Source organism: Cataglyphis hispanica, chromosome 3 (genome assembly GCF_021464435.1).
Source record: "Cataglyphis hispanica isolate Lineage 1 chromosome 3, ULB_Chis1_1.0, whole genome shotgun sequence".
NCBI classification, from domain to species: Eukaryota; Metazoa; Arthropoda; class Insecta; order Hymenoptera; family Formicidae; genus Cataglyphis; species Cataglyphis hispanica.
In genome coordinates this window covers 983,717-1,008,983 of record NC_065956.1, presented here as the reverse complement: position 1 = coordinate 1,008,983, position 25,267 = coordinate 983,717, and the positions used below count along the sequence as shown (strand labels likewise).

At 38.6% G+C, this 25,267-nt stretch overlaps 4 protein-coding genes and 1 long non-coding RNA gene across 5 annotated transcripts in view; 3 read left to right on the top strand and 2 right to left on the bottom strand.

The window, feature by feature from the left end:
• LOC126848514 (uncharacterized) overlaps nucleotides 1-6,203 on the bottom strand; it is a 212,389-nt gene extending 206,186 nt beyond the window's left edge. Inside the window, exon 1 of the long non-coding RNA XR_007687266.1 lies at nucleotides 5,858-6,203. This is a non-coding gene — a long non-coding RNA (uncharacterized LOC126848514). The remainder of the gene's footprint in view (nucleotides 1-5,857) is intronic.
• Nucleotides 2,249-4,629, top strand: LOC126848508 (aminomethyltransferase, mitochondrial). Its single transcript, XM_050589504.1, has 5 exons — nucleotides 2,249-2,627; nucleotides 2,883-3,223; nucleotides 3,311-3,630; nucleotides 3,798-3,880; nucleotides 4,132-4,629. The coding sequence occupies exons 1-5, from the start codon at nucleotides 2,345-2,347 to the stop codon at nucleotides 4,467-4,469; spliced, it is 1,365 nt and encodes a 454-aa protein (XP_050445461.1). The 5' UTR covers nucleotides 2,249-2,344; the 3' UTR covers nucleotides 4,470-4,629.
• Nucleotides 6,204-6,293: 90 nt separating the features above from the next.
• Nucleotides 6,294-11,112, top strand: LOC126848495 (probable ATP-dependent RNA helicase DDX46). The gene is made up of 8 exons (XM_050589470.1): nucleotides 6,294-6,478; nucleotides 6,580-6,792; nucleotides 6,945-7,092; nucleotides 7,151-7,462; nucleotides 7,543-7,861; nucleotides 7,955-9,077; nucleotides 9,151-9,682; nucleotides 9,763-11,112. Exons 1-8 carry the CDS (start codon nucleotides 6,459-6,461, stop codon nucleotides 10,183-10,185), a joined length of 3,090 nt encoding a protein of 1,029 aa, XP_050445427.1. The 5' UTR covers nucleotides 6,294-6,458; the 3' UTR covers nucleotides 10,186-11,112.
• The window catches only part of LOC126848497 (reversion-inducing cysteine-rich protein with Kazal motifs), a 16,906-nt gene continuing 2,200 nt past the window's right edge, over nucleotides 10,562-25,267 (bottom strand). Inside the window, exons 2-8 of the mRNA XM_050589473.1 lie at nucleotides 18,315-18,367; nucleotides 14,961-15,044; nucleotides 14,642-14,678; nucleotides 14,226-14,573; nucleotides 13,646-14,078; nucleotides 12,065-13,439; nucleotides 10,562-11,896 (exon numbers count right to left, since the gene is read on the bottom strand). Of these exons, the coding sequence (XP_050445430.1) occupies nucleotides 11,513-11,896; nucleotides 12,065-13,439; nucleotides 13,646-14,078; nucleotides 14,226-14,573; nucleotides 14,642-14,678; nucleotides 14,961-15,044; nucleotides 18,315-18,367 (2,714 nt within the window). The 3' untranslated portion in view covers nucleotides 10,562-11,512. The remainder of the gene's footprint in view (nucleotides 11,897-12,064; nucleotides 13,440-13,645; nucleotides 14,079-14,225; nucleotides 14,574-14,641; nucleotides 14,679-14,960; nucleotides 15,045-18,314; nucleotides 18,368-25,267) is intronic.
• The window catches only part of LOC126848499 (zinc finger-containing ubiquitin peptidase 1-like), a 21,858-nt gene continuing 15,031 nt past the window's right edge, over nucleotides 18,441-25,267 (top strand). Inside the window, exons 1-2 of the mRNA XM_050589476.1 lie at nucleotides 18,441-18,574; nucleotides 20,433-20,540. Coding sequence (XP_050445433.1) covers nucleotides 18,450-18,574; nucleotides 20,433-20,540 — 233 coding nt within the window. The 5' untranslated portion in view covers nucleotides 18,441-18,449. The remainder of the gene's footprint in view (nucleotides 18,575-20,432; nucleotides 20,541-25,267) is intronic.

Below are 25,267 nucleotides of genomic sequence, written 5' to 3'. Positions count from 1 at the left end.
GAAAAAACCAAGTCATGGCCGAATAAAATACAAAAGCAGAAAGTTTCGAGATTGTAATATTTCGGGAAATTTTAAAATTTAAGCAAAACGAGCGACTTTTTTCCATTTTTCGAAACCGCGGTTCTTCCGGGAAAAAAAAGAGAGAGAGAGAAAGTGATTCTCGTTTCCTTTGTACCAGGACCAAAAGAGAATAGCCGAATATATATCTATATATAAAAATATACATATATGTATGTATGTATGTATGTATATATGCTCGCGTATGTACGTACATACATGAACCAGCAAACGCGTACGAGACGTGCGAGCGCGTCCTCCGGCGCGACGATTCTGCCGGAACGATACGCGATCGAGCGACTTTTGGACAACTAGAACGAGTGCCTCGGGCCCGATCCCAGAAGAGGACGGGTCCAGATTTGGGAAAATTTTTTTGCCGGCAGATCGGCGCGCTCGAGGGACTCGAAGCGGTGAGGAGGAGAGGCGATGGGAGGCAAAAGTGTAGCTCGGACAGCAATAGTTACAGGTCGAAACAAGCAAAACGACAGATTGGAAAAAAAAAAAAAAAAGAAAAACGAAAAGAAACAGATGTCGGAACAGCGGAAACAAAAATCGCGTAAGAACACGAGGCAATATATAGTTAAATAATTTCTCAAGCCGCGCGACACAGATCGCAATTTCAGTTCTCCCCTCGCGGTCGTAGATCGATCGTTGTTAGATTTTTCGACGCTCTTGGTATCGCGACGGTATCGGTATCCCGCAGTCGAGAACGAGTTTTCTCGCGAAGGATTGATCGGTTAAACATCGCAGGACGATCGAGAGGAAAGAGAGTTGCTTGTCATCGACCGACCGCGATCCGCGATCGTCATTCACGCCTTCTTTTTTCACCGCGACTTATCTGTTTTTCTCACCAATATATCACATTCTTTTTTATCTCCCCGCAATCCTCTACCTGATTACAGCATCCTCTCAACGTAAGGTTTAAAAAATATCCGGCGAATATATCCCGTTCCCACCCTGATCACATCGCCATTGAATATCCCCTCACATAATCAACCCGCTCTTTCCCTGATCCCCCTCCCCGAACCCGCCACTACCAAACCGATTTACCAGTGTGAGTGAATGTGTTAACACGTGCAAGATTTTAAAAAGAAAAAAAAGAATTCTAGAGCGAATTTCAAGGAGGAAAGATGGAAAAAAATGAGGAAAGCGTCGAGCAAAATACGATCGTGAGGATTGATTAAAAGAGAGTAACCGGGAAAGCGTACACACACATACACATACACACATTGGTCGGATTGTGTATAGAAGCGATTTTGCATCAATTGTGTAAAGGCAGGAGATGGAAGGAGAAGGAGTGTGCGTGTATGTATGTGTGTGCGTGCGTGTGTGTGAGCGAGAGAAAAGGGGAGATTAAAAGCGAAAAAAAAAAGATTAAACAAAAGAGGAAGTCGAGTGAGAATGCGCGTGTGGAAGATGCGAGAGCGAGAGGTAGAAGAGATCCTAAAATGAGAGCGAGCGAGAGAAATAAAAAACGGCGGAAGCTAAAAAACAAAATGTACGAACGAACATTGATACTGTCTTCGTTTTTTAAGGTCGTTTCTCCGTTCGACACGCTACTATATGAATATTGACATTTGTCATTGGATTATTACCGACGATGATGAAGTATCATATTATTATTATTATTACGAAATTATTATTATTACGATCGTAAATGATTATTATTATTACCATTTATTATTGTCATTATTATCACAATTTATTATTGCGATGATGATCATGATTATTATTATTATTATTAATATTATTATTATTATTATTACGTGGTACAATAAAAATTTAATAAGCATTTCAGGTCTCGTGACTCTACCAACCAATTTCTCATAATCGTGACACGTGATTATCAATGATAGCTTTCTTATCACGTGATTTTAGTACCATGACCTCTTGTACGTATAAAGATAGTGATAACTAACTTGTCGATCACAGAAAGTTGCAACGAGTCGTAATATCGAGCGCCCATAATATAATTTCCAGGGACCGCATGAATCGATTTTGTAAAAATGTAAAATTTTTTTGGTTTATTTCTCTTAACGCGCATAACGCGAATAATTAAATTTTTATAGGATATTTTTTTTACAATACATTTTATGTGTGCGTTTAGATTTCATCGTCTACATGTTTGTTAAATCTAACTACTTTCAAGTTTCAAATCTGGATGTATCCGAGTCTGAAAACAAATATCACGCGCGGGGTCATATCAGCAGGCACAATGATGAATCGGCTTGTCTTTGAGAGAGCTACGCTGAGTTAGTACATAATAGAAGATTAAAAGAGGAGCATCATGCTTCGTTTAAGCACCCGCGGCAGATTCGTTGTCTGCGACAATCTCGAAAAATGTCTCAAAATTTTAGGAAGCGGCCGTGATATAGCCTGCAGCGCGGCTATATTGTCAAAGGTCAGGGAGGGATGGGGTGATGATTCGACGTTGCGTTCGAATTGTTTGATCGATGCCACGGTACTTCGTACGGTCGCGATTCAGAAGCAAAATCATCGGCTGTCGTCAACATCGACTATTAACGAAGCTCGGAAAACCTGTCTTTACGATCTTCACGTGGAAAAACAAGGTGAGTTGAGATTTGAATTTTTTAGTACTAGATTAAAAAAAAATAATTATATTTTTTTTTTTAATAACGAATTATCGCGAATATAATAATGTTGCTCAATGCTATTAACATAAATATGGATAAGTGCAAATCATTTTTTCGAGATATGTTCTTTTTTAACTTTTACAATATAACGTAGCTATATTTTAATACGAAAATATATTTGAAAATTAAATAAACTATTTATTTAATTGCATACAATTTTATAAATATTAGGTAAGATCGTCAATTTTGCCGGATGGCTAATGCCAGTACAATATCAAGATACGATCACCTTGTCTCACCTACATACCAGATCGTCGGCGTCGCTTTTCGACGTCGGTCACATGCTACAAACACGCGTCTCCGGTAAAGACGCCGGAGAGTATTTAGAATCGTTAACCACGTGTGACCTGAAAAATTTAAACAAGGGCGCTGCAACTTTGACAGTCTTTACGAACGACAAAGGAGGAATTCTCGACGATCTTATCATCACCAAGGATGACGAAGACAAATACTTTCTCGTGTCTAATGCGGGAAGGCGTAATGAAGACACTCGGCTTCTTCTGGAGCGTCAGGTGAAAAATTGCAGAGATGCCTAATACTTTAAAACGTCAAAATGTAAGGAATATTAATATAAAATATATGAATTTCTCTGCTTTCAGAAAGACTTTAAAGAAGTTGGTAAAAATGTAAACGTCGATTTTTTAGACCCTTTGGAGCAAGGTTTGATAGCTCTTCAAGGCCCTAGAGCGGCAATAGTTCTTCAATCGTTAGTCAATTTCGATCTTCAGACTTTAAAGTTTATGCAAAGCGTCGAAACCGAGGTGTTAGGCAATCATACCAGAATTACACGATGTGGATACACCGGAGAGGACGGTTTTGAGATTTCGGTGTCTGCGAAAGACGCTATTAATCTAGTAGAAAAGATCTTGGAAAACCCTGACGTAAAATTGGCTGGTTTAGGAGCCAGAGATAGTTTAAGGCAAGAAATAAATATTAAATATTATACATTAAAACACATTAATTGTTCGCAAAAACACATCCGAGATAATACATTGAAGATTGGAAAAGATAATTTTTGTAGATAAATAAGTGAATGATATAAAATAGAATAGAATTTATATTCACATTTTCTGCCATTTTTTATAGATTGGAAGCAGGACTCTGTCTATACGGTAACGACATCAATGAGGATACCACACCCATCGAAGCTGCTCTTACCTGGCTAGTAGGTCAGTAATCTCGTAAAAGTATAATAATTAATGAATCTTTAAACACAATAGATATTCCTCTATAAAATAATTTTTAAATGAGCAAATATTTTTATCGCTTGCATTTTTCCATTTTTTTTTTAACTTTGTTACGCAAATTATTGCAGCCTCCCCCTCCCTCTTCTTTGCCAGTTTTATAAATTATGAAACAATTATAAAATAAAATATATAAAACCTTAGTCTATCTATCTCTTTCTCTCTCTCTTTCGCAGCGAAACGACGAAGGGCCGAAGCCAATTTTCCAGGCGCGCGACAAATCCTTTCGCAAATTAAGACAGGCGTTACGAAGAAGCGTGTCGGACTCTTACTAGGTCAAGGACCACCTGCCAGACAAGAAGCAACGATATTGACGCCGGAAGGTGAACGTGTGGGCAGCGTTACTTCCGGTGGACCGAGTCCGACCTTGGGCCGGCCGATCGCCATGGGATACTTACCGCCGGATTGGGCACACAACGGTGGCGGAGTGTTGATCGAGATTCGGGGAAAGACTTACAAGGCTACCGTGTCGAAGATGCCCTTCGTCAAGTCGAATTATTACACGGCGAAATAATGCGTTAATTTAGCGAGGAAATTGATTGGCACGGGCAGAATTACAATGCTAAATAATTAATTGTCAACGGTAAATTGTTCATAAAATTAAAGAATATGTAATAGATTTTCAAATAAGTAAATTGCGCAATTGTACATAAATTATATTTTATATTTTAAAAGAGATAGATTTTTCTAAAAAGATGTGCTTATTCAAATTATATAGATTGGATCTCTAAATTAATTTAATGTTCTTCGAATAATGAAATCTTTAAATTGATTGTTGAATATATTGCTAAGAAAATTGACTGCTATTTATAAAGTATATATTACGTGATATATTTCTAATGTAATTTTATTATCTATTTTTCTATACTTTTTTATATGATAGAAATTATAAATAAATCTTTAATAATAATTATTATATAAATTATAATTATACATGCGATAATAAAAAAATATTACGTCAGTTAATTATTATATAAATCTAATAGAGAGTATAATTGGTATGTAAATTAATTATTAAAGATCTGATAGAAAATATATATCATGTATGAATTATTATATATAATTGTTATTTTTGCAATAGACATTTTTAATATTAATATAATTTTATTATGTTTCATATCATTTACATATATCATGAGTAAGATAAAATAGAATTTCTTAATTAATTAACTGTTTCGTGTCATTTATAAACCTAACGCAACATTATTACGTAATAATGCGTAATAATGATCGGTAACAATGAAATCATATAATAATTGACCGACTATATGAGATCAAAATATTTTAACACATGTTCTCTGACATATCCATTGTCGATAAGAAACAGAGTTTATTTTTTCCATGATAAATTATCACTGAGAAAGACGACATATATATATAATCGAGTGCTATATGTATGATATATGTATATTAAAGACTTACAGTTTTGTAAGTACAATTTATTAATCATTTTATTAATTATTTATTAATTTATAAAAATGGTTCCACAAACGATTCAGTAACGAATAATCTTCCATAGCCTTTAAAAGTCAAATGCTATCGTATAAATAATAGTAATCCTAGTAAGAAAAAAAAATGCCGTATATATATATATATATATATATATATATTCAACTTTTGCATGTATAGTGCCCATTAAGTAAATATATATGAATAATTCTTAAAGAGATATACATATACATTTTTTTCTGAATAATGTCCCATCTCTTAATGTATTAATATGCATAAAATATTTGCACAGAATAAAGTAGCGATTCATGTCTATTCGCGATATCTGTTCACGCCATGTTTCTATCTATCGCTACACACATACACACATTAGAAAAGATATCGTCACACAACCAATTACGGAACGACGACATGATATATGTGCACTATACATGCGTGTATGTGTGTACATACCTGGATTGTTGATGGTCGCACAAAGGATGCATTTTTTAAGGACAGAAGACCCAGAGTGGAATTTTCAAAGCACACACACACACACACATATGCAATCGAGATCTCGGGCCTGCAAAATTCACGGATTCACGGATACGATCGAGACACCGATGGCCAAATTGCGACGTAGATAACGTCCCGTATAATCGCGATCGATCGCAACTTTATTGCGCTACGTATTACGACAAACATCGGTATTACGTGATCCACTCGCGATAGCTTTTCGCGCGCGATATTCACTTTAGGCAGCAACAATCGCGAGCGTTAGCGAGGAGCGATCGGAATGCGCGACGCGTCCATCACACGGTTGACTCCGATTTGAAATCTATCGAAAAAAAATTGCGATTCTCGAAATATCGAAACGTCATAGCTGTTTCTCACTTCAGTCGCTAAAAGGGGGGCGTTACTGTAGGCACGAGCTCAATTACGAAATTCTTTCGCTCGGTGAAACACTAATTATTAAACGAAATTAATTAATTAGCTGTAAAATAAATGCGTAGACAATAGTTTTATCAACTTAAGTGTTTAATTACTGGTGTAAGGGATCGAGCGTTAAATCGAGATGGTGCGAAGTAGCGACAAGTAAGTGAAATTTATTGCACTCTGTATTTTGCGGTTATGTTACCGACGCTTCGTTTACGTGCCGAATTCATAAACGATTTAATTATTGCGAATAAATGTAGGGATAGGCATCATCGGCGAAGATCCAGGTCGAGATCGAGATCTAGATCGGCTGAACCTGAGAAAAAACGACGACGTTCCAGGAGCAGGGACCGAGAGAGGGACAGGGACAAGGGACGTCATCGAGAACGGAGGAGTCGTTCGCGAGATAGAGATAGAGAGAGGAGTGATAGAAGGGAACGTTCTGAGAGAGACAGAGATCGCGAAAGAAAACGGTACACCTTTAGAAAGAGTTGTGGTATCTTAATCTGAAAATTGTTCTTAGCACTAATTTTTCTCTTTAGTCACAAATATATCCAAGATGTTTTTTTGTAAAGATAGTAACAATGAAATAATTTGTTGACATTGATTGTTCTCGGTATACTAGTGGAGACAGTAAAGAAAAGCGTCTTACAGGCTCAAAGTCTTCGCGCTCTGGGAAAGAACGATCAAACAGGTCTCGGTCACGCGATAGGAAGGATAAAGAAAAGGGTGACAGTGAAGAGTTGCCTTTTGATCATACAAAATTAGATAAGGTAAGACTTGAAAAATGTGAAGAAAGATAAGCAGTGTACATTGCAATTAATATTATAGGAGGAAGAACAAAAAAGGCTAGAGTTGGAAATGCAAAAGAGAAGGGAAAGGATAGAGAGATGGCGTGCAGAAAGGAAGAAGAAAGAGCTGGAAGCAACCAAAAAAGACGGTAAGACATCTATTTTGGCAAATCTTCAGCTACCCATGAAAAAATGGTCCCTTGAGGATGATAGTGACGAAGAGACTCCTATGGTACAGAATAACACCAAGGAGGCAAAAGAAGAAGGTGTAAAGGAAGAAGTTGAAGAAGTAAAGGAAGAAGTAAAAGATGAAGAGGAGGAAATTGATCCACTTGATGCTTTTATGGCAGAGGCAAGTATTACTATAATTCAGTATTACTATATTCAGGTTATAATTCTATATACTTATATTATATCTAAGTAACTCGATAGGTTCAAGAAGAAGTGAGAAAAGTTAATAAATTTGATAGTAAAGCTCCAAAAAGTGCCAATAATGGCACAAATTCTGGTGCTCAGAGTGTGGTTATTGTGACTGGTGTGGCTAAGAAAAAAGTTCAGAAACAAAAGGGAGAATTGATTGAGCAAAATCAGGATGGATTGGAATACTCCAGTGAAGAAGAAGGTGAAAATCTTCACGAAACTGCCGCTGGTATAGCAAACAAACAAAAGCGAGAATTAGCCAAAGTTGATCACGCTACAACAGATTATCAACCATTTCGAAAATCTTTTTATGTCGAAGTTCCTGAAATTGGTATATTGGATTTTTTTGTATTTTTTTTACAGTATAAATTTTTTTCTTTTTCTAGCTTATAAATAAATATCTACAATGTTATTGTGCTTGTAGCAAGGATGACACCAGAAGAAGTAGAGGCATATAAAGAAGAATTAGAAGGTATTCGTGTGAAAGGTAAAGGTTGTCCAAAACCTATCAAGTCTTGGGCACAATGTGGCGTGACTAAGAAGGAATTAGAAGTTTTGAAGAAACTTGGTTACGAGAAACCAACGCCCATTCAATGCCAGGCAATTCCGGCGATTATGTCTGGTCGTGATCTTATAGGTATAGCAAAAACTGGTAGTGGAAAGACATTAGCCTTTTTATTACCTATGTTTCGTCATATACTGGATCAGCCACCACTAGCCGATGGTGACGGACCGATTGCATTGATTATGACACCGACTAGAGAGTTGTGTATGCAAATTGGCAGGGATTCAAAAAAATTTACAAAATCATTGGGCCTTTCGCATGTGTGCGTTTATGGCGGAACTGGCATCTCTGAACAAATAGCGGAACTTAAAAGAGGGGCAGAGATTATCGTATGTACACCGGGAAGAATGATCGATATGCTCGCTGCTAATAGCGGGCGTGTAACCAATTTACGTCGCGTAACATATGTGGTGCTCGACGAGGCCGATAGGATGTTTGATATGGGTTTCGAACCGCAAGTAATGCGGATTATGGAAAACGTGAGACCAGATAGACAGACTGTACTGTTTAGCGCAACATTTCCAAGACAAATGGAAGCACTGGCCAGAAGAATTCTTACGAGACCGGTGGAGGTGCAGGTCGGTGGACGATCCGTAGTTTGTAAAGATGTTGAGCAGCATGTGGTTGTGCTCGAAGAAGACCAGAAATTCTATAAGTTGCTTGAGATTCTTGGACATTATCAAGACAAAGGTTCTACTATTATATTCGTGGATAAACAAGAGAATGCCGACACATTGTTGAAGGATCTTATGAAAGCTTCATATTCCTGCATGTCTCTCCATGGTGGTATAGATCAATGCGACAGAGATTCGACTATATTGGACTTCAAAGCCGGACGGACAAAATTGCTCGTAGCCACCTCCGTTGCCGCTAGAGGCTTAGATGTCAAGCATTTAGTATTAGTTATTAATTACGATTGCCCTAATCACTATGAAGATTATGTACATAGATGTGGTAGAACTGGTCGGGCTGGAAATAAAGGGTAAGATAAAAATCTTTTGAATTTTACGTAACGTTTGTGTTTGATAAATTAATCATTACATTTTTCTTTTTAGGTACGCGTACACTTTTATTACATCAGAGCAAGAACGTTATGCCGGCGATATTTTACGTGCGCACGAATTAGCAGGTGTACCTGTTCCAGAACCTTTGCGTCAATTATGGGAAGGTTACAAGGCACGTCAAGCAGCGGATGGAAAAAAAGTTCACACTGGCGGTGGTTTCAGTGGCAAGGGATTCAAATTCGATGAATCAGAAGCTGCTTTAGCAAATGAGAAAAAGAAATTCCAAAAAGCAGCCTTGGGATTGCAAGATTCCGATGATGAAGACATAGAAAATGATATCGATCAACAGATCGAGAGTATGTTGGCACCTAAGCGAACAGTTCGCGAAATAGCTAGACCAACCGCGACTAATATCACAGTACCTGGTCAACCAATTCCTAGCGCTACCGATAAACTGGAATTAGCCAGGAGATTGGCATCGAAGATAAATATCGCTAAGAATCTGGGAGCCGAGGCGAAGGGCGCTACTCAACAAGCGGCGGAAGCTATATTAAAAGGAGCAGGACCTACGAATCTTATTACGGTAAAATCCGAGTTTTCATTCAAATGCTATATTTTATTATTGTAAATAAATAATATATTTTTCTATGTTTCTTTGCACAGGCAAAGACAGTCGCTGAACAGCTGGCAGCTAAATTGAACACTAAATTAAATTATCAACCGCGCGAAGAGGATCTAGTGGAAAGCGACGCGGAAACGGGTGAACAAACATTCCGCAAATACGAAGAAGAACTTGAAATCAATGACTTCCCACAACAAGCAAGATGGCGAGTCACGAGCAAGGAGGCTCTAGCTCAAATTTCAGAATATTCTGAGGCAGGTCTCACAGTTAGAGGAACGTACATCGCGCCTGGAAAAACTCCACCGGAGGGCGAAAGGAAATTATACTTGGCAATTGAATCTACGAGTGAGTTAGCAGTTAGTAAAGCCAAGGCGGAGGTGTCTCGGCTCATCAAGGAAGAACTCATCAAGCTACAAGCGTCTGGCGCTCACACTGCATCACGTGGTCGATACAAAGTCTTATAAAAATTCGAAATCACTTTGGTAAAATATACCATAGGGATATTATGTCACATGCAGATCATATTTGGATATGGTAATATACAGAGTGTCTGATAAAAGTTGTGCCAAGAAGAACAATAAATTGAACGAAAAAGTTATCATTCTTTTCATTTCCAAAATAGTAAAGGAATATATCATCATATATATCTTATATACAAGTATATATATTATATATACATTATATATATCCTTTTGCAATTTTCACATTTTTATAATTATTAAGATATTATAAATTTCCTGTTCAGTTTATTGCTCTACTTGCTCACGCGAGCATTGACACAATTTTTATATAGATACTCTATAGATATAATTATCTATATATGATTATCACATCTACATATATGACAAAAGTTGTAGAAATTTATTATTCATACAAATGATATAAACTTTGTTTTTTAATAATACAATTATACACAAGTACTTCATACTCGTTTTTGACGATACAAATATGAAATATTTGTTTTTAATACAATAACAAAATATACTTAATAATTATAGGAGCATTATCCATATCATTGGCACGAACCACTGCAGACTGTCGCAGATTTATTATAAATAAAATGCGAGCACATATTTATTATCTGCTTGACGAGTTCTATTGAATTAATTTCTTTATTCACAGTATAAGATAAAAATTTGAAACACTCAACGCATAAAATTGTATTGACTTATGCAGCGTGTATTAGAAAGATTACATAGAACAATTGCATTTTATAAAATAAAATTCCATATTAATTTTTTTTGTAAACAAAAATTTCATATAACAACATTTTCAAAAAAGTTATAATTATTGTGATGAATCTTTGGAAAGACACGTTGTGAAAAAATCATATATGCGAACACAAGATGTATTGACATGATCAATACACAGACTATAATGTATATATATAACTTAAGTTTATGAAGTTTTTTATTTACAACTTAGAACAGTTCTCGATTATGCACTAGAAATCCTACCTCTTTGTACATCCTCTTTTTCTCTCTTTGGTAATATTAATCAGTAACTAAAAATACATCCTGTGTTATTTGCTACTAGAAGGCACTAGAAGAATCACAGACACGAGATACGCTATAGACATTCGCCACGGCGAATGGTATCGCGATTAGGTAAAAAAACTCTCAGCAGCCAGAACGAATGAGAAAACAGGCTTTATCGCTTATGACTTGCATTAATACAATAAAAAACTCGGATATTTCAGGCGATCAATTGAATTATTATTATGTAAATATTTTAGAATCATACTGAATCGAATAAGCGATAAATCTTATTTTCTCTTTGACTTAATCGCATTCAAGATGTAATTTTTAACATGAAGATAGGCAGGACACTAATAATTACATAGGCCCGAATTTTCATTGCACTAGAAACGTAACCATGAGCTATCTCTGCTCTGGTCAATGAACCCAAAGGAACTTCCGCCGCAATTCTGGGACTTCTCTCCGTGATCCTGGTGACAAGCTTTTCCGTTTCCGTCACGCAAGCTCGCAATTGTAACGCCGACGGTTTTTTGGAAACGGGCTGTACGACGATGAAGATGTCACAATCAGGCGTCATCATACCTCGGATCGCGCATTGCGCCACTTGCAAATGACGACCTAGAGCGACCAGAAGAGCTTCCAATGTAACAGAGTCCTTATCGGTTTCTTCATCCATTATATAATAGATTCTTTCCAACTATAAATAAAGAAATAAAAGGAAACTAAATTAATTTAGCTAGCCAAGAATTTATGAACTGAATATATTGTAATTCGCAAATATATTTATTTCCAAGCTATACACACAAATACATATTTAAAGAAGAACTTGGACATTTAAGAGAGACATCTCATTTGAAATAATTACCTGTTTCTTTGAGTAAAACAATCTCGCTGCTCCTCCGCAAACGGGACAACAAGCACCGGGAGGAGTAACTCCAATGCAATAAGGTTCCACCAAGGCAGGACATTGTACAGCATCACCACAACGAGGTTTTGCTTGTTCTCCTATGAGTCCGACGGTGACGCAGGGGCCTTGGTAATCCACAATAATCCTCTCAGCCCAAGCCGCGCATTCATTGAGGTAGACTTCGCCGTTGATGCCGCATACCGGACCCCTAAGACTACAACCTCTCAGACAAGGTCCTCTGTAGCTTAAAGTAGCTCCAGCTTGAATCATAGCACAAACAGAAGGATACTGTCGATTCTCACGATCACAGACCGGTCCACTGGACTCGTCGCGCGGATTACAATCAATCGGCACACATTCGTATTGTCGGCACGATTTGTGCAAGCGCGACAAGCAGACTTTAGGTTTGCGAATGCATCTCTCTGAGTTTTGGCAGGGATTGGACGCGCAAGGATCTCTGCTAGAACAACTACCAAACTCCACTTCGGTGGCCGACAATTCGGCGCACTTTGCCAGACAGGCGGATGCAAAGGTGAAGCCCAACCTGCCGCAAACCGGGACATAATGAGCCGGACAGTCGCAGGGCAAGGACGGCGCGCGCGGCTCGCCGCAGCTCTTTTTGGAACACGTAAATTCGCCCTCGAAGCAATGGCAGGGATTGCATTCGAGATAGAAGTTGGCTTTATGCTGAATGAACCGGTCGTGCACCCAGCAGGATTTGAAGTTAAAACAGTTGGGCGTGCGACACTTTTCGAGACCGCGTGCCGTGCATTGACAGATGTTCAAGCAGCCCTGTTGATCGAATCGTGGAATCTGGATCCACGATCCGACTGGTACTAAGTGCTTCGACATTTCGCCGAGGGAGCAAGCCGGCACGCAATGATAAATCTTGGCGCCGTTCGGTTGGAGAACACAGAGCTGACCCTGCGGACACGGATTTTGTTTGCACGGTGTCGTAATATCCTCCTCGGGATGGATTACCGGCTCATCGTCCTGCGGATCGTTCAAGTACGGTCTCAAAGAAACGCACGGCGCGTCCGGTCTGCCCGGTGACAGCTTGGCACACAAGGTAGCGGCTGTGTGTGGTCCCGTGATTGCACCCCAATCTACGCAACTCGCCATCAATTCCAAACAATCCTCGCGACAAAGTCGCGTCTCGTGGACTCTAGTTTCACAAGGTCGCAACTGTAAAAGACAAGCTGCTGCGCGTAAAGTCTCTGCTGGACAAGAAGCCGCAGCACGCACAGGTACGCCTAATCCACGAATAATGCCGCCTCTAGACCAATGATCAGCTTCCCATTTGGCAGCCTCGTCAGCTGCACTTGTGCATGTCCTAGTCAGAAATTATCATTTAATTATAACATCAACAAAAATATTTTTCAAGAGATTTTCAATTTTATCGGCATCGTATAAAACTAATTTTTATTCATTTTTCGAATCACTGAAGTTGCGTTTGATTCATATTATTAACGCGACGTATTTGACCAAAATTATTTGACAAGAGATGTGTTAACTAAATTTTAATCACATCATACATACCTGAACAGAGTGGTAGGTCTGTCGTTGAATCGCGCGCAGTAAGATAATCCAGAGCAACCCATCTCGCAAGGATCATCCGCGTCCTCGAGACACCTCCTCAATTCACCCTCTAAACTGGACGAGAGGCATAACGCATCCAACTGGACCCAGGCGGATTCCCAGTCGGCCTGAAAGGCCCGCCAACATAAATTTTGGCAGGAAGACCTCGTCGCTTTTGTGCAACATGCCAGCTTGCCTGCATCTAACGGTAAGCGCGCTGGCTTCGTCGAACCTGATTTCAACAAGCAACTCCACATCGGCGACTGAGGCAGCACCGGGCTACACTTTTCCGCTAAGGCGTCCATGATTTCCTGGTCGGTGTTCGCAATGTGAAGAGTCTTTCGACACGTATCCAGACACGCCGGGGTTGTGGCTTCCTCGCAGCAATGCAAATCTGTGTAAATAGAATTTATTAAATCAGATAATAAACGCGTAACAGCATCAATCGTTTGCCGATATTAAATCAATGAATGGATATCAATAAAAATATCGATAGATAATATAATTCTATGAATAAAAATATTTCTAGATATTAACTAACGTTGTTTTGGATCTTCGGCATGTTTCACCTCGGCCACGCTCTTCAGGCATTTGGGAATCTGATGGAAGCAACCTTTGCTGCTGTACAGTTTCAAACTAGATTGCTTGCCAGGCTTGTAAAAGATATCCTTACAGATGGGTCTGCAAGTGTCATTGGAAACGTTGTTGCAACATCGTTCGGCCTCCTCGCGTTTTTCCAGGCAAAAGAAAAACTCAGGTTCGTCGCTTGGTCGGCAGGACTCATTCAGATCGTCTGTAGAACCTGACAGGGCGCAGGTCGTGCGACACGTGGGATTCTGGATGAGGCGACAGCATCCTCGACCTATCCAATTCTCATTCCTCTTGAGCTCTACAAAAATTCATATGAGACTAAGTATTCAGCGGCAACACATGTTGCACATTCAAACGCGAGCTCACCATTCAATGTCGAGTTCACGCAGGACCAGAAGTCCATCTGGAAGAAAAGGATTTTAACATGATAGAAGATTGTCGCAAAAAAATGATGAAGGAAGCGAAGTAACATAATCGACCGATCGACCGCAAGTCTCCCGAGATCACTTTTCATAAAGCCATCACTGCGAATGAAAAAACCTAGATCGCGTTACAGACATCCTGGATCGTTTAAGTTGTCTATTGTCAAGAAGCTTCCGATCCAGATTCGAGTTGAATGAACGAAATAAATGGGTGTCGATCGTATACGGGATTGAGCCTTAGAAATATAATCGACGAAACTCACCAGTTCTTTGGAACAAAACTCCAGTAGACGGCGAGTAGCGTTTTCCCTCGCCTCGATCTCAGCACCCAGAACCACCAAGGATATCTAAAAGTGCGATAAAATCACCATACAGAAAAAGAAAAATATAAAAATTCTAATAAAATCACAAAGAGAGATCATAATGCCAATAAAAATTGTAAGACAAGTCGCGCTTTTCAAAGATCTAAAATTACATTCTTTGAAAGAAAGATATAAAATCGAAAGAAGCTCATTGTATAAATGTTAATTATTTCAATAATCAGATTTCGAGACGTCAACACCTTTAACGTCTGTCTAGACTGAATTGAGCGGCTTCCTAAATTCGAAATGCGGAATGGTGCATTAACAGTCATTAAAAATCAAGGACATGAATGCAACACGCTGGCCTCGCGATTTCCTGCTGTCCGTTACTGAATGACAATCGTCTCCAGAGCCAGATATCGTATGTAATTCTCATTCCGGATTCAATCGGTGCCTTCCGCGAGGATATGCCGGATCCACTCGGTATGTCCATCACGACCAGGAGTTACGACCATCCATCAACATGCGGTGGGTCCCGAGGATCCCTGACGATACGCTCATAGTCAAAGGTCACGTTTGCTGTTCTGTAAGTTATCACTCATCTGTTCGTATTTTTCAAATATCAATTTTTTACATTAATTTACAGCTTTGATTACAACGACAACTCGCAAGCGTTATATTTTATCATCAAAATGATAATACATATTATTACAAGATTATATTTAATTATTTGGATGGGAAAGAAGAAAGAAAGAAATTTTTTAATTATATATATATATATTTTTTTACATATTTTCTTATTTTAGAGATGACAGATTTTATTACATATTTCTCTTCTCTATAGAGTGACAAGTTATTTTATAATAATTTAGTAAAGCAGTTAGTACCTCCGAAATATCTCTGCTAAGTTAAACTGTTATAAATGTTAGAAGAGCGATGTGGAGTTGAGAAAACCACGTACGTATTTTCGTCGCGGTATATTCTGGGAGGTATGCGCAGTCGAGCTACATCGCCATGTTGAAAGGGGGTGCATTATCCATTCGTGAATTTTTTTGCAACAGCTTACAGCAACGTCGAAGACGATTTTAATGACGATAGACATTTATTTTCTGCTAAAAAAATTATAAATGTTCAATAAAGAATCCACGCGATTCGCGAATAATCTTCCAAACGAAAGAGGATGATAATTGACAAAAAAATTTCTATATTTTCAATATCGCTGATTGACGCACAAAGTATTATTATTGGCAAAAAATCTGAAATAAATGCTACTTCAAAGCTCATATATTCCGGACCAGATAAATCAACCTCGACGGTCTCCGAGTTACAGCGGAGATCAAAAGATACCGAAATAGAGCCGCAAGCTTTCATAATTTACCCCGTGCTTTTATTTTCCGAACTCAAACGATACTATAAAAAAACGACCGCGATGAGGTGTCGGTCGACTAATTAAATCAGTAGTCAGTTACAATCTTCTTCGGCCGATACAGTGAGCCACATTATAAGTGTGTGTTGTGTATGTTTACATTCAGTTTTTTTTTTTATATAAGAACTATGAATAATCTGGTTGACATACTTTCAGTTTCATATCTTTCAGACTTTAATAAAATACTTACCATATACACACACGCACGCGCGCGCGCACAACACGCACACACACACATACATCATCCAAAATACGAGGGAAAAAAAAATATATATACGTATATTTTTTTTCCTCATGCGTTATATATATAACACAATTAAAATAGAAAAGAGATAAATTTGTCGAAAATCTATTTTATAATATGAAAAAGCAACAAAAATGTTGCTCATTTGAATAGGAAGAAGAGAATCATGTGTCATGTGTCATGTGTTCGACAAATTCATGTTTCTTGTCTATCTTAAGAATCACTTGTCACATAACTCGGACCTTCCGTCATGATTTCCGGTTATTTCGCTGCTAGATGGCCGGAGGAAGAAAGTGCTCATCAGTAGTCAAGCAAGACAATCCGGAGGGACGACTTTCTCGACGTTTTTCTGCACCTCGCGTTGTCGTGTCTTACATCTCAAATAAGCAACAATATTACGACCACTATCACGAGAAACGGTATGCAATGTAAAACCATATATATGATAAATTACACCGATAATTATTTTTATAATATTTTGTCTCGGATCTCTATAATTTTTTAGCGAATTATTTTTTATTTCGATTTTTTTACGTTACGAATATATTTTTACATTACAATCTTCCCGCGAGTCTTGGTAATAAAATATCCTTTATGAACATTCTCATACATTATTTTGTAATCAGGAATCAACGAAAGAGCACCCAATGCACGTTCTTCCTCCTCGAATAAACTGCACGGAGACACGATATCATTGATAACACGCTGTACCTCCGCCATGTTCAACGCGTCAATTCGTAATATTTGCGTATGAATGAGCCCACGGGGCGCCCCGAAGGGGTCAGACGTAAATCTCGCAGCAGGCCTTTGATATTATCTTCGAGGACCAGACTCACCTCTCTAAAGAAGCTGCAGTGAGACGCACCCCACATCGAGAAACACTGATCGAAGGAAGCGGTCTAAGGTATACCTGCTCCTTCTATCTTTTTTCATCTCTCCATTTCCTCTCTTTCTCCCTCTTCTTGTCATATTTCTGTTTTTATTTCCCGGTTTCTAACATATCCACGGACACGACATATTTCGTGTCCTTTATCGTCCCGGGGTCGGCCCATGGATATTTATCAACCGCGCGATATCGCATTCATTCCGGTAGACGATTATACCGTCGAGATTGTCTTTTTGAAATTCCCACGAGGCCTCCTCCTCTTGTACATAATTAATAGATTGTATCCAGCGCCACGACTAATTTCTTGTCGCGACAAGAAAGGCGTATTCTTATAGCTCGCGAGCGAGCGTTTCGTATATAAACTCTAAATTTATAAACAATCTCGGATTTCACGAATCGCATTGTTGTTACGGGCACTTTACTATCGACAATTTATTTTCGATGATTTATATGTACATATGCGAAAACGGAGACAGTGTGTCGTTTAAAATAAATTAAAAAAATTAATGAATTATAATAATTTGAAAAAGATAATATAACTTAAAATATAATTTTGTATGTGTTATATATATGTTATATAATTTTATATATATTTTATATTGCAGATTTTTTAATTAAGAGATTTAATAATAGTCAGTCCAGCACTGATTCTCCGCAATTGCATTTATTACTGAAAGTATTTCGAAAGGTCTTCTCAAGATTTCTTAGAGGAGGAACTCGAGAATGCATAGTCAGTATGTGCTTATTTAAAATGCATACCTTGGAGCACTCATTCCGACAGGATCCAGCAGCAAGCGAGCAGCAGGACATTTCTGCAACAGAAACAGAAGACGGATATTAGTTTTGTATGTCGAAACAGAACATATGGAAATTATAGTCCAGTGTTGAACGGACATGTTGCCCAAGATCTTCTCTCTCTGGCTTTCTTTCGACACGAAACAGATGCATGTCCTGCGTTACGTCAGAATAAGAGGGATAGAAAGGAAAAGAAAGAATCTTTTTTCAAGGGTCTACAAGGGGTACGTATATATATATATGTGTCAGAATTCTGCCAGTCTCTCGAAGGACCTCACATATAGTATATCCTAAGATTAAATTTTTTTTAAAATATTATTTTTTTTATTTATTTTACTTGTCTATGTCAAATTATAAAAAATTATTTTTATTGTCGAAGCGAAATAGTTTTACTTTTATCTTTACGATACATGATATATATATATACGATTATTTGAATAATGAAACATACATTTATGCGAAACATTTGATAAAAAGTAAAATAGAACGAGAAAGAAGTCGGGAACTTTCGCTGTGGACAGCAAGTATTTTCACTGGTGGTTTCTTAAATATTAAAGTTTCCGTTTCATCTAGTTGCGACTGCAGTGGCGTGCAGTTGAGAAACATTCCATGTGTCCCCTTTCTTCCCAGCGTCTTCAATTATTAAACGACGGAGGGGAATTGTTCGGCGCGTCACTTAGATCGAACAATCGAATAAAATATCCTGTCCTTCGTTCGAGTTCTCTTTCGTACTAAAGTTAGTGTAAGTTCATTTTTAGAGAACTTGGAAAGATTAATTTTAACTCTGTTAGATTTATCGCTAGTAATATACGATAGTTTGTTGCCCTTACAACGCTTCGATTGTAATGTAATTATATAGCACACACGCGCGATTATTTCTATATGTATTTCTTATGTGAACGGTTGTCAACAACTCCTGCCAACTCTTGTCACGTTTGACGTGAAAGATCTTTAACGACTTTACGGGGTTAACATGCGGGTTCGATTCAAAGTGACTCGTGTGAAAGGAGCCTTTTGAATGGTGACTGAAATCGTAAGGGCCGCCGACCACGACAACACGTATGCACGTTACAATGAAGCTAATAGATACCAATTAAAAATAAATTGTGGCCCTCTCTCGCTTCGTTTCGAAGAATCGTTCGATTCCGGTCACGTATATGCCTGTCTACGCAAGTGTAGAATTTATTTTTTAGAGTTGACATGATCAACTTCGGAGTGCATATCGTATAAAATTTTCTATAAAATGCCTAAAGCATTCTTTCATCGAATGTTCTTTTCAATTGTCGAAGCACGAAATATCGTTTGCATTTGGACACTTATAAAAAGCTACAATTACGACCATATTGTCAGGAATGAAGAATATCAGTCGCGTCATATAAAGATCGTTTGCATTCCTGAGCAAACAGGAGGGCGTTCTCGTCTCGAAAAACATTCTCCTATTACAGAATAAATTACGAATGTTTGCCTAGATATCGGTTTCGGTCACCAACACCTGGCACTTATCCGTTTGCCATCGAGAATTATTTCGTCTATCCCAAAAATATATTTGTGGCGGAATGATTTATGAAAAGTCGAATTACATTTTTCGCTCTGTACAAAATATGTTACTATTATATATTTACCACAATAATATAGTATTAATATTATGAGATTGCAATCTACTTTTCGCCGTCACTTAGACCGCACGAGAACTTTTTACTCATTACGCATGCGAGTGCATTCGTAATCGCTTCATCGTCGTAAAAACTCGCACGGGTCGTTTAAGACGCTTTAATCGAATTCTCGCCACAAAGAACCTTGACGTTTCCGCGTGAAATTTGCGGCGACAAGTGCGTCGCGCCTTAAAACGCGACGTTTTGTGGCTCCTGTTGCGGACGATACAAAAATAACCGGCGTCGTTCGCGACCATCCGGCGTTTACACCGATCTAAACTCCGCGCGGTGCCCCCTTCACTTTATCCCACCCGTTTACGCGCTACCCGAGAAGTCGAAAAATATATGACTTTGACGAGAAACAACGGGTCGACGAGTGTAGTTCAAGTTATCTACAACTTATAAACAGAATATGTATTTTCTTTTTCAGAATCGCAGCCTACGTTCGCGCGAATCCATCAAAGGAAAAGAAGGGGAAGAGGAAATTGACGAGGAAGGTATATCGCGGGATAGAAAGAATTGCAACATGTAAAAGATTGTAAGTACAAATTATATATTTAGGGCAGTAACAGACTCTTCTCTTGTGAAATAAATCAACGTGACGATGAGTAGTACGGCCGAGAAGTGACAAATAGCGTCTCTTTAAAGTGGACCGTTTAATTTGACTAATTCAAGATTCCACGGAGCGGGACAGGCGGCATTTTAAATTGTCATTTTAATGCGCTTAATGAAGAGAGAGAGAGCTCGGTTTCGCGCGCTCACTGTCCCTCGACATTAGCATAACAGAATAGGAAATGCAATCGTCCACGACAATACAATAATACGGTGGATCCTTCTGAGAACGATCGCGCGCACATATTTGTTCGATGAATTACATGTTGGACGATCATAATGCCATGCCCCCGAAGAGACGTGTTGTAAATTTTAATTTGACATTTCTCCTCTCGCGGCTTTGTATTTCTCATTTTCTCTGTTGTGACAATACGACGCCTAATGCATATGCCATCTCGCATGATGCTTGTACCAATAATGACAACAGATCTCAACTGCACTAAATTGCGCGGCGACTAAATTTATACAAAGTATACGTGATTTTACATAGTAACTCTTAAACCAATTTCTAAGGGAAAAACTTGACGTAAAATATTTTTGTACATATTAATCGCGCGTGTTAGAATAATATGAAGATAATATGAATTATTTTGAGATTAAGTCGGGATTATAATTAATGTCACTTAATGCACATCGTGATATTTCCACGATGTAAATCACTTAGTGTAATTTATGTCTTCCCGTCTCCGCTCACGTCCTGTCCTGTGCTAAGCGCTCAGCATGTCAGTCCACGCGTGCTGAGACAATAAGCATGTCTTCACGCGCGTAATTTACAGCGCAAATCGGCGTTTCTCCTCCTCGCCGCGAATTTTTCTCGGAACGAGGCGAGCGCGTTTCCCTCGACGAATTTAAACGACCGGTGATGTCGATCGACGGGAATGTGTCGTGCAACATTGGTTCCATCGTCCCATCCGGTTCTCCGTACAGTCGCGATTGCATATACGGCCGTATAACTGCATTCGCAGCTGCATCTTTTGGCGCCCGAAGGCGAGCGCTGCGACATCGTCGCCGTCGTCATTGCGCTCGTAAAACCCGGACGATTCTCCCACGCCCCGAGAGATAACGGAGCGTATACCAGCGGATATGCTATGTAAGCACGTCGATCCTCGGAAAGCCGGAATAAGCTCTCGGCAAAATTGCATTCGGAACTAGGTTTTGTTACCTTTTCATGTATTCCACGATTTTAAATTCTTTATCTTCCCTTATTTTTCTTCGAAATTTTTTTCTCGGTTATGAAAATTAAATACAAGTTAAATACAAATTAAATACAAAGGAAAAGAAAGGCATTCCTATGAAATTAAAAATCAATGTTAGCAAAATTCTTTCTATTTTTTACTTTCTTTTATTTTTATTATTTTTTTTTTATATGAAAACGCAGGGTAAAGCTTTGAATAAATATTCTTCAAATAGAAAATTCTATTGCTTATCTAAATAATACTCATTAATTATGCACTAATTAATCGGCCATCGCAAGCATTATTGATTTTCGCCGCTATCGAATATTATCATCGATTGTAAATATCCAATATCGTTATCTGCAAATATAGCGAGAATTTCCGCGAAAATATCATTATAGATCATCGGTAGGAATAAATAAAATAATTTGTATTATAATTAATACAGTCATCAAGCTCGTGCATACACTCTGCGAACGAGCCAGTGCACTTTATGGCTCGAACAAAAGAGAAAGAGGAAATCAACGAGAGGAGCAGCGAAGGCGAGAGCATCAGAAGCCAACGGGGGAAATAAAGGGGAGAGGGAGATCGAGATACGTGTCTCTCGACATGTTTTTATCCGGCGTGAAGCTTGTCATAGGGTTTTATGTGTTTATTTATCTCTTCTCTCTTGCATGGCACACACCGTGTATATGTATATATCGGCGTATAAGAATCTTTCTTTCGAAGGCTCTTGACTATTGGAAGTTCTCTCCTTTAACTCTTTTGCTGCTCTCTCCTCTCTCTCTCTCTCTCTCTCTCTCTCTCTCTCTCTCTCTCTCTCTCTCTCTCTCTCTCTCTCTCTCTCTCTTTTCTCTCAAGATCTGCTCCCACTTCTTTTTTTCCCGCAGCAAAAAGTTCGCGACAACCGGTCCTTCGGAGGACGCTGTCGGGTGTCGCCGTAAGATCCACAAAAAACTCCCGGTATCTCCCTAATTACTATCTTCGGTTGTCACATTAAACACGTTCTGAATTTTGAAATTGGATACATATAATTATCGTGGATGACACATCTCTCTTATTATCTCTTCGATCAATTGATTTTTTAACACATTGTCAAATGATATTATTAAAAAAAAAAAAATAGTTTCTTAAAACAAAGTAAAAAAGAGCATCAACTTCTCGCGACTGTTTAAAAAATTGTAATTATTTTGATCGTAAAATCCTGAATTTATTTTTCTTTCCCACAATTAATTAACAGAGATTGTCATTTCGAACAGTACTGGGGGCCGGGGAGGAGGGATAAATCGAAGGAAGTTCTCCACGTTCGAAAAAAAAATATTTACAAACGGCTTGCTTAAGGCGTCGTCTCCTCATGTGCACGCTTCATCATGTGTTTTGGACCGTCACGCTCCCTCCTCCTATTTCTTATCTCCATTTATATTACTTTAATCGTTATTACGGTTATTAAGTGTTAACGTATCGCCGTTTATTATTTTCTATTATACGAGCAGATTGATTGTCGATCGCGTTTGACCGCGTTTTATTATCAAATCGTAATAAAAAGGGAGTCCGCTCATAAAAAAGGCGATCGAGAAAGAAATAAACGGGGAGGAAATCTCCCGCGAGGGAAAGATCGACCAAATTACACAGCCTCGGATACAAACATCGGCACGAGCGTGACATTAACGCGTGTCCCCAAAATTTCTGAATGCCATTTTGCTACAAATTTAATTGCCGATCGTTGGACGCGATGTAAATAAATAATCGTTTATTATTTTATAGCCGATATGAGAATTGTCGCTTTGTTTACGTTTCGATAACGACGTATGTGATCTTTCAAAACTTGCGAAACTTCCACAAAGATACGTGCGACGGCGTATATTAAAATAAAAAATTAAAACCGGTATGTAATACATATAATTTTAGGTGTATTTAAATCTCGATATCTCGCACACAGTGGCGAGAAAATAATCTCAATATTTATTCGCGATAATAGAGACTGTAATAATAGTAGCGTGATTTTATTTACCATTTATCAACTCGATTAATTAACATTCGCGATACTAGTTATGTCATAATTTCAGAAAATTGATATGTATTTCCCGCTCTCTCCAAAGTGAAGGTCTTCGCGCGGCCCTTGAAAGCATAATTGAGCTCATTGAGCGCGGAATACAAACTAAATCTGCGCATTAGAGTTACTTGAAAAGCGATAAACGGACGCGCATAATAAAATGCATTGACGGTCCACGAAGGCGGATCGAAGGCGGCGATGAGCGGATGTTAACGGTTAATTAAGAATATCGATCTCGATATCAATCTTGAGAGACTGCTGCGGCTGTGTGGGTGCGTACGTGCAGATTATATATGTATAATTTTACTTGCGTAAGTCACGCCGCTCCAATTTCCAGTCGCGGAGAGACACGCGCGAAATTACACGCTCGGCGTGTAAAGCGGTGGTGGTGATTTTACGCACCTCATGAGAGCAAGGCGTCAAATTTACGTCCGGTGATCATTACGATCGACACTCTCACCGGCATTAAAATATACGTATATATGTAGATGTATATGCGCGACAAGTTGCCAATTATCTCGCCGTCTTTATGCGACTCCTGCCTATAAAACGACCATCGGCTCTCGTTATTCGCTCCATAGAATTTATTTCAAATAAAGATCACTACAAAATTCATTCGACGCTCCTCGCGATCGCACGTCACGATTGACGCGTCGATGAAATAGTAGTTTCTCGCGAACTGTGTCTACATATTCGTTTATGCAATTATGCGCGAACGCACAAAAATTAGAAAATTGCGCGGTAACACGACGTGCTAAATATATGCTGAAGCGGGAAAGAGAGAGACACGCATGTGTGGAATTTTATTGGGGACGGTGGACAGATTGAATCGCTGTTGTACGGTGTCTAATTTGTCGTTTTTCTTTCCTGCCTGACAGTCTGCGAAGGTGTCGTGTCGTATATCATTAGGATAAAATAATTGCGTAACGCTACGCGGACTTTATAATCATTCACGCGCATGGTGTGTATAGCTACAAATCAAACAGTGTATTTTGCAATACACGCGTGTACATGGGATTACGTTACATTTTCCAGTCATGTAAATAAATTGCTATCGCGTTTTTCTTCTATCTCCCTCCTCCCCCTTTTCGCCCGTTTCTCGACTTTTATCACAACCCACTCGTAATGTGTTAATCATTTGCGACACATGCATGTAATTCGCGCTCTATGCAAATCGTGTCGGTGATATCTGTTACGACGCTGTTTATGCGCACGATATTCTTGTTCGCGCATAGTGGAAGAATTATGAATGATGAATAGAACATCTATCGTCATTGATTTATCGGAACAACTCAATAATGCAATCTTTCCGTAGAGGCAACAAAAAATAAGCATCTCGTATAGCAGAGGATATACAATATAAGTTGCAATTTTACATAATCTTTGTACAAATTTTTTTTCTCAAACGAGTGAATTATTACGATC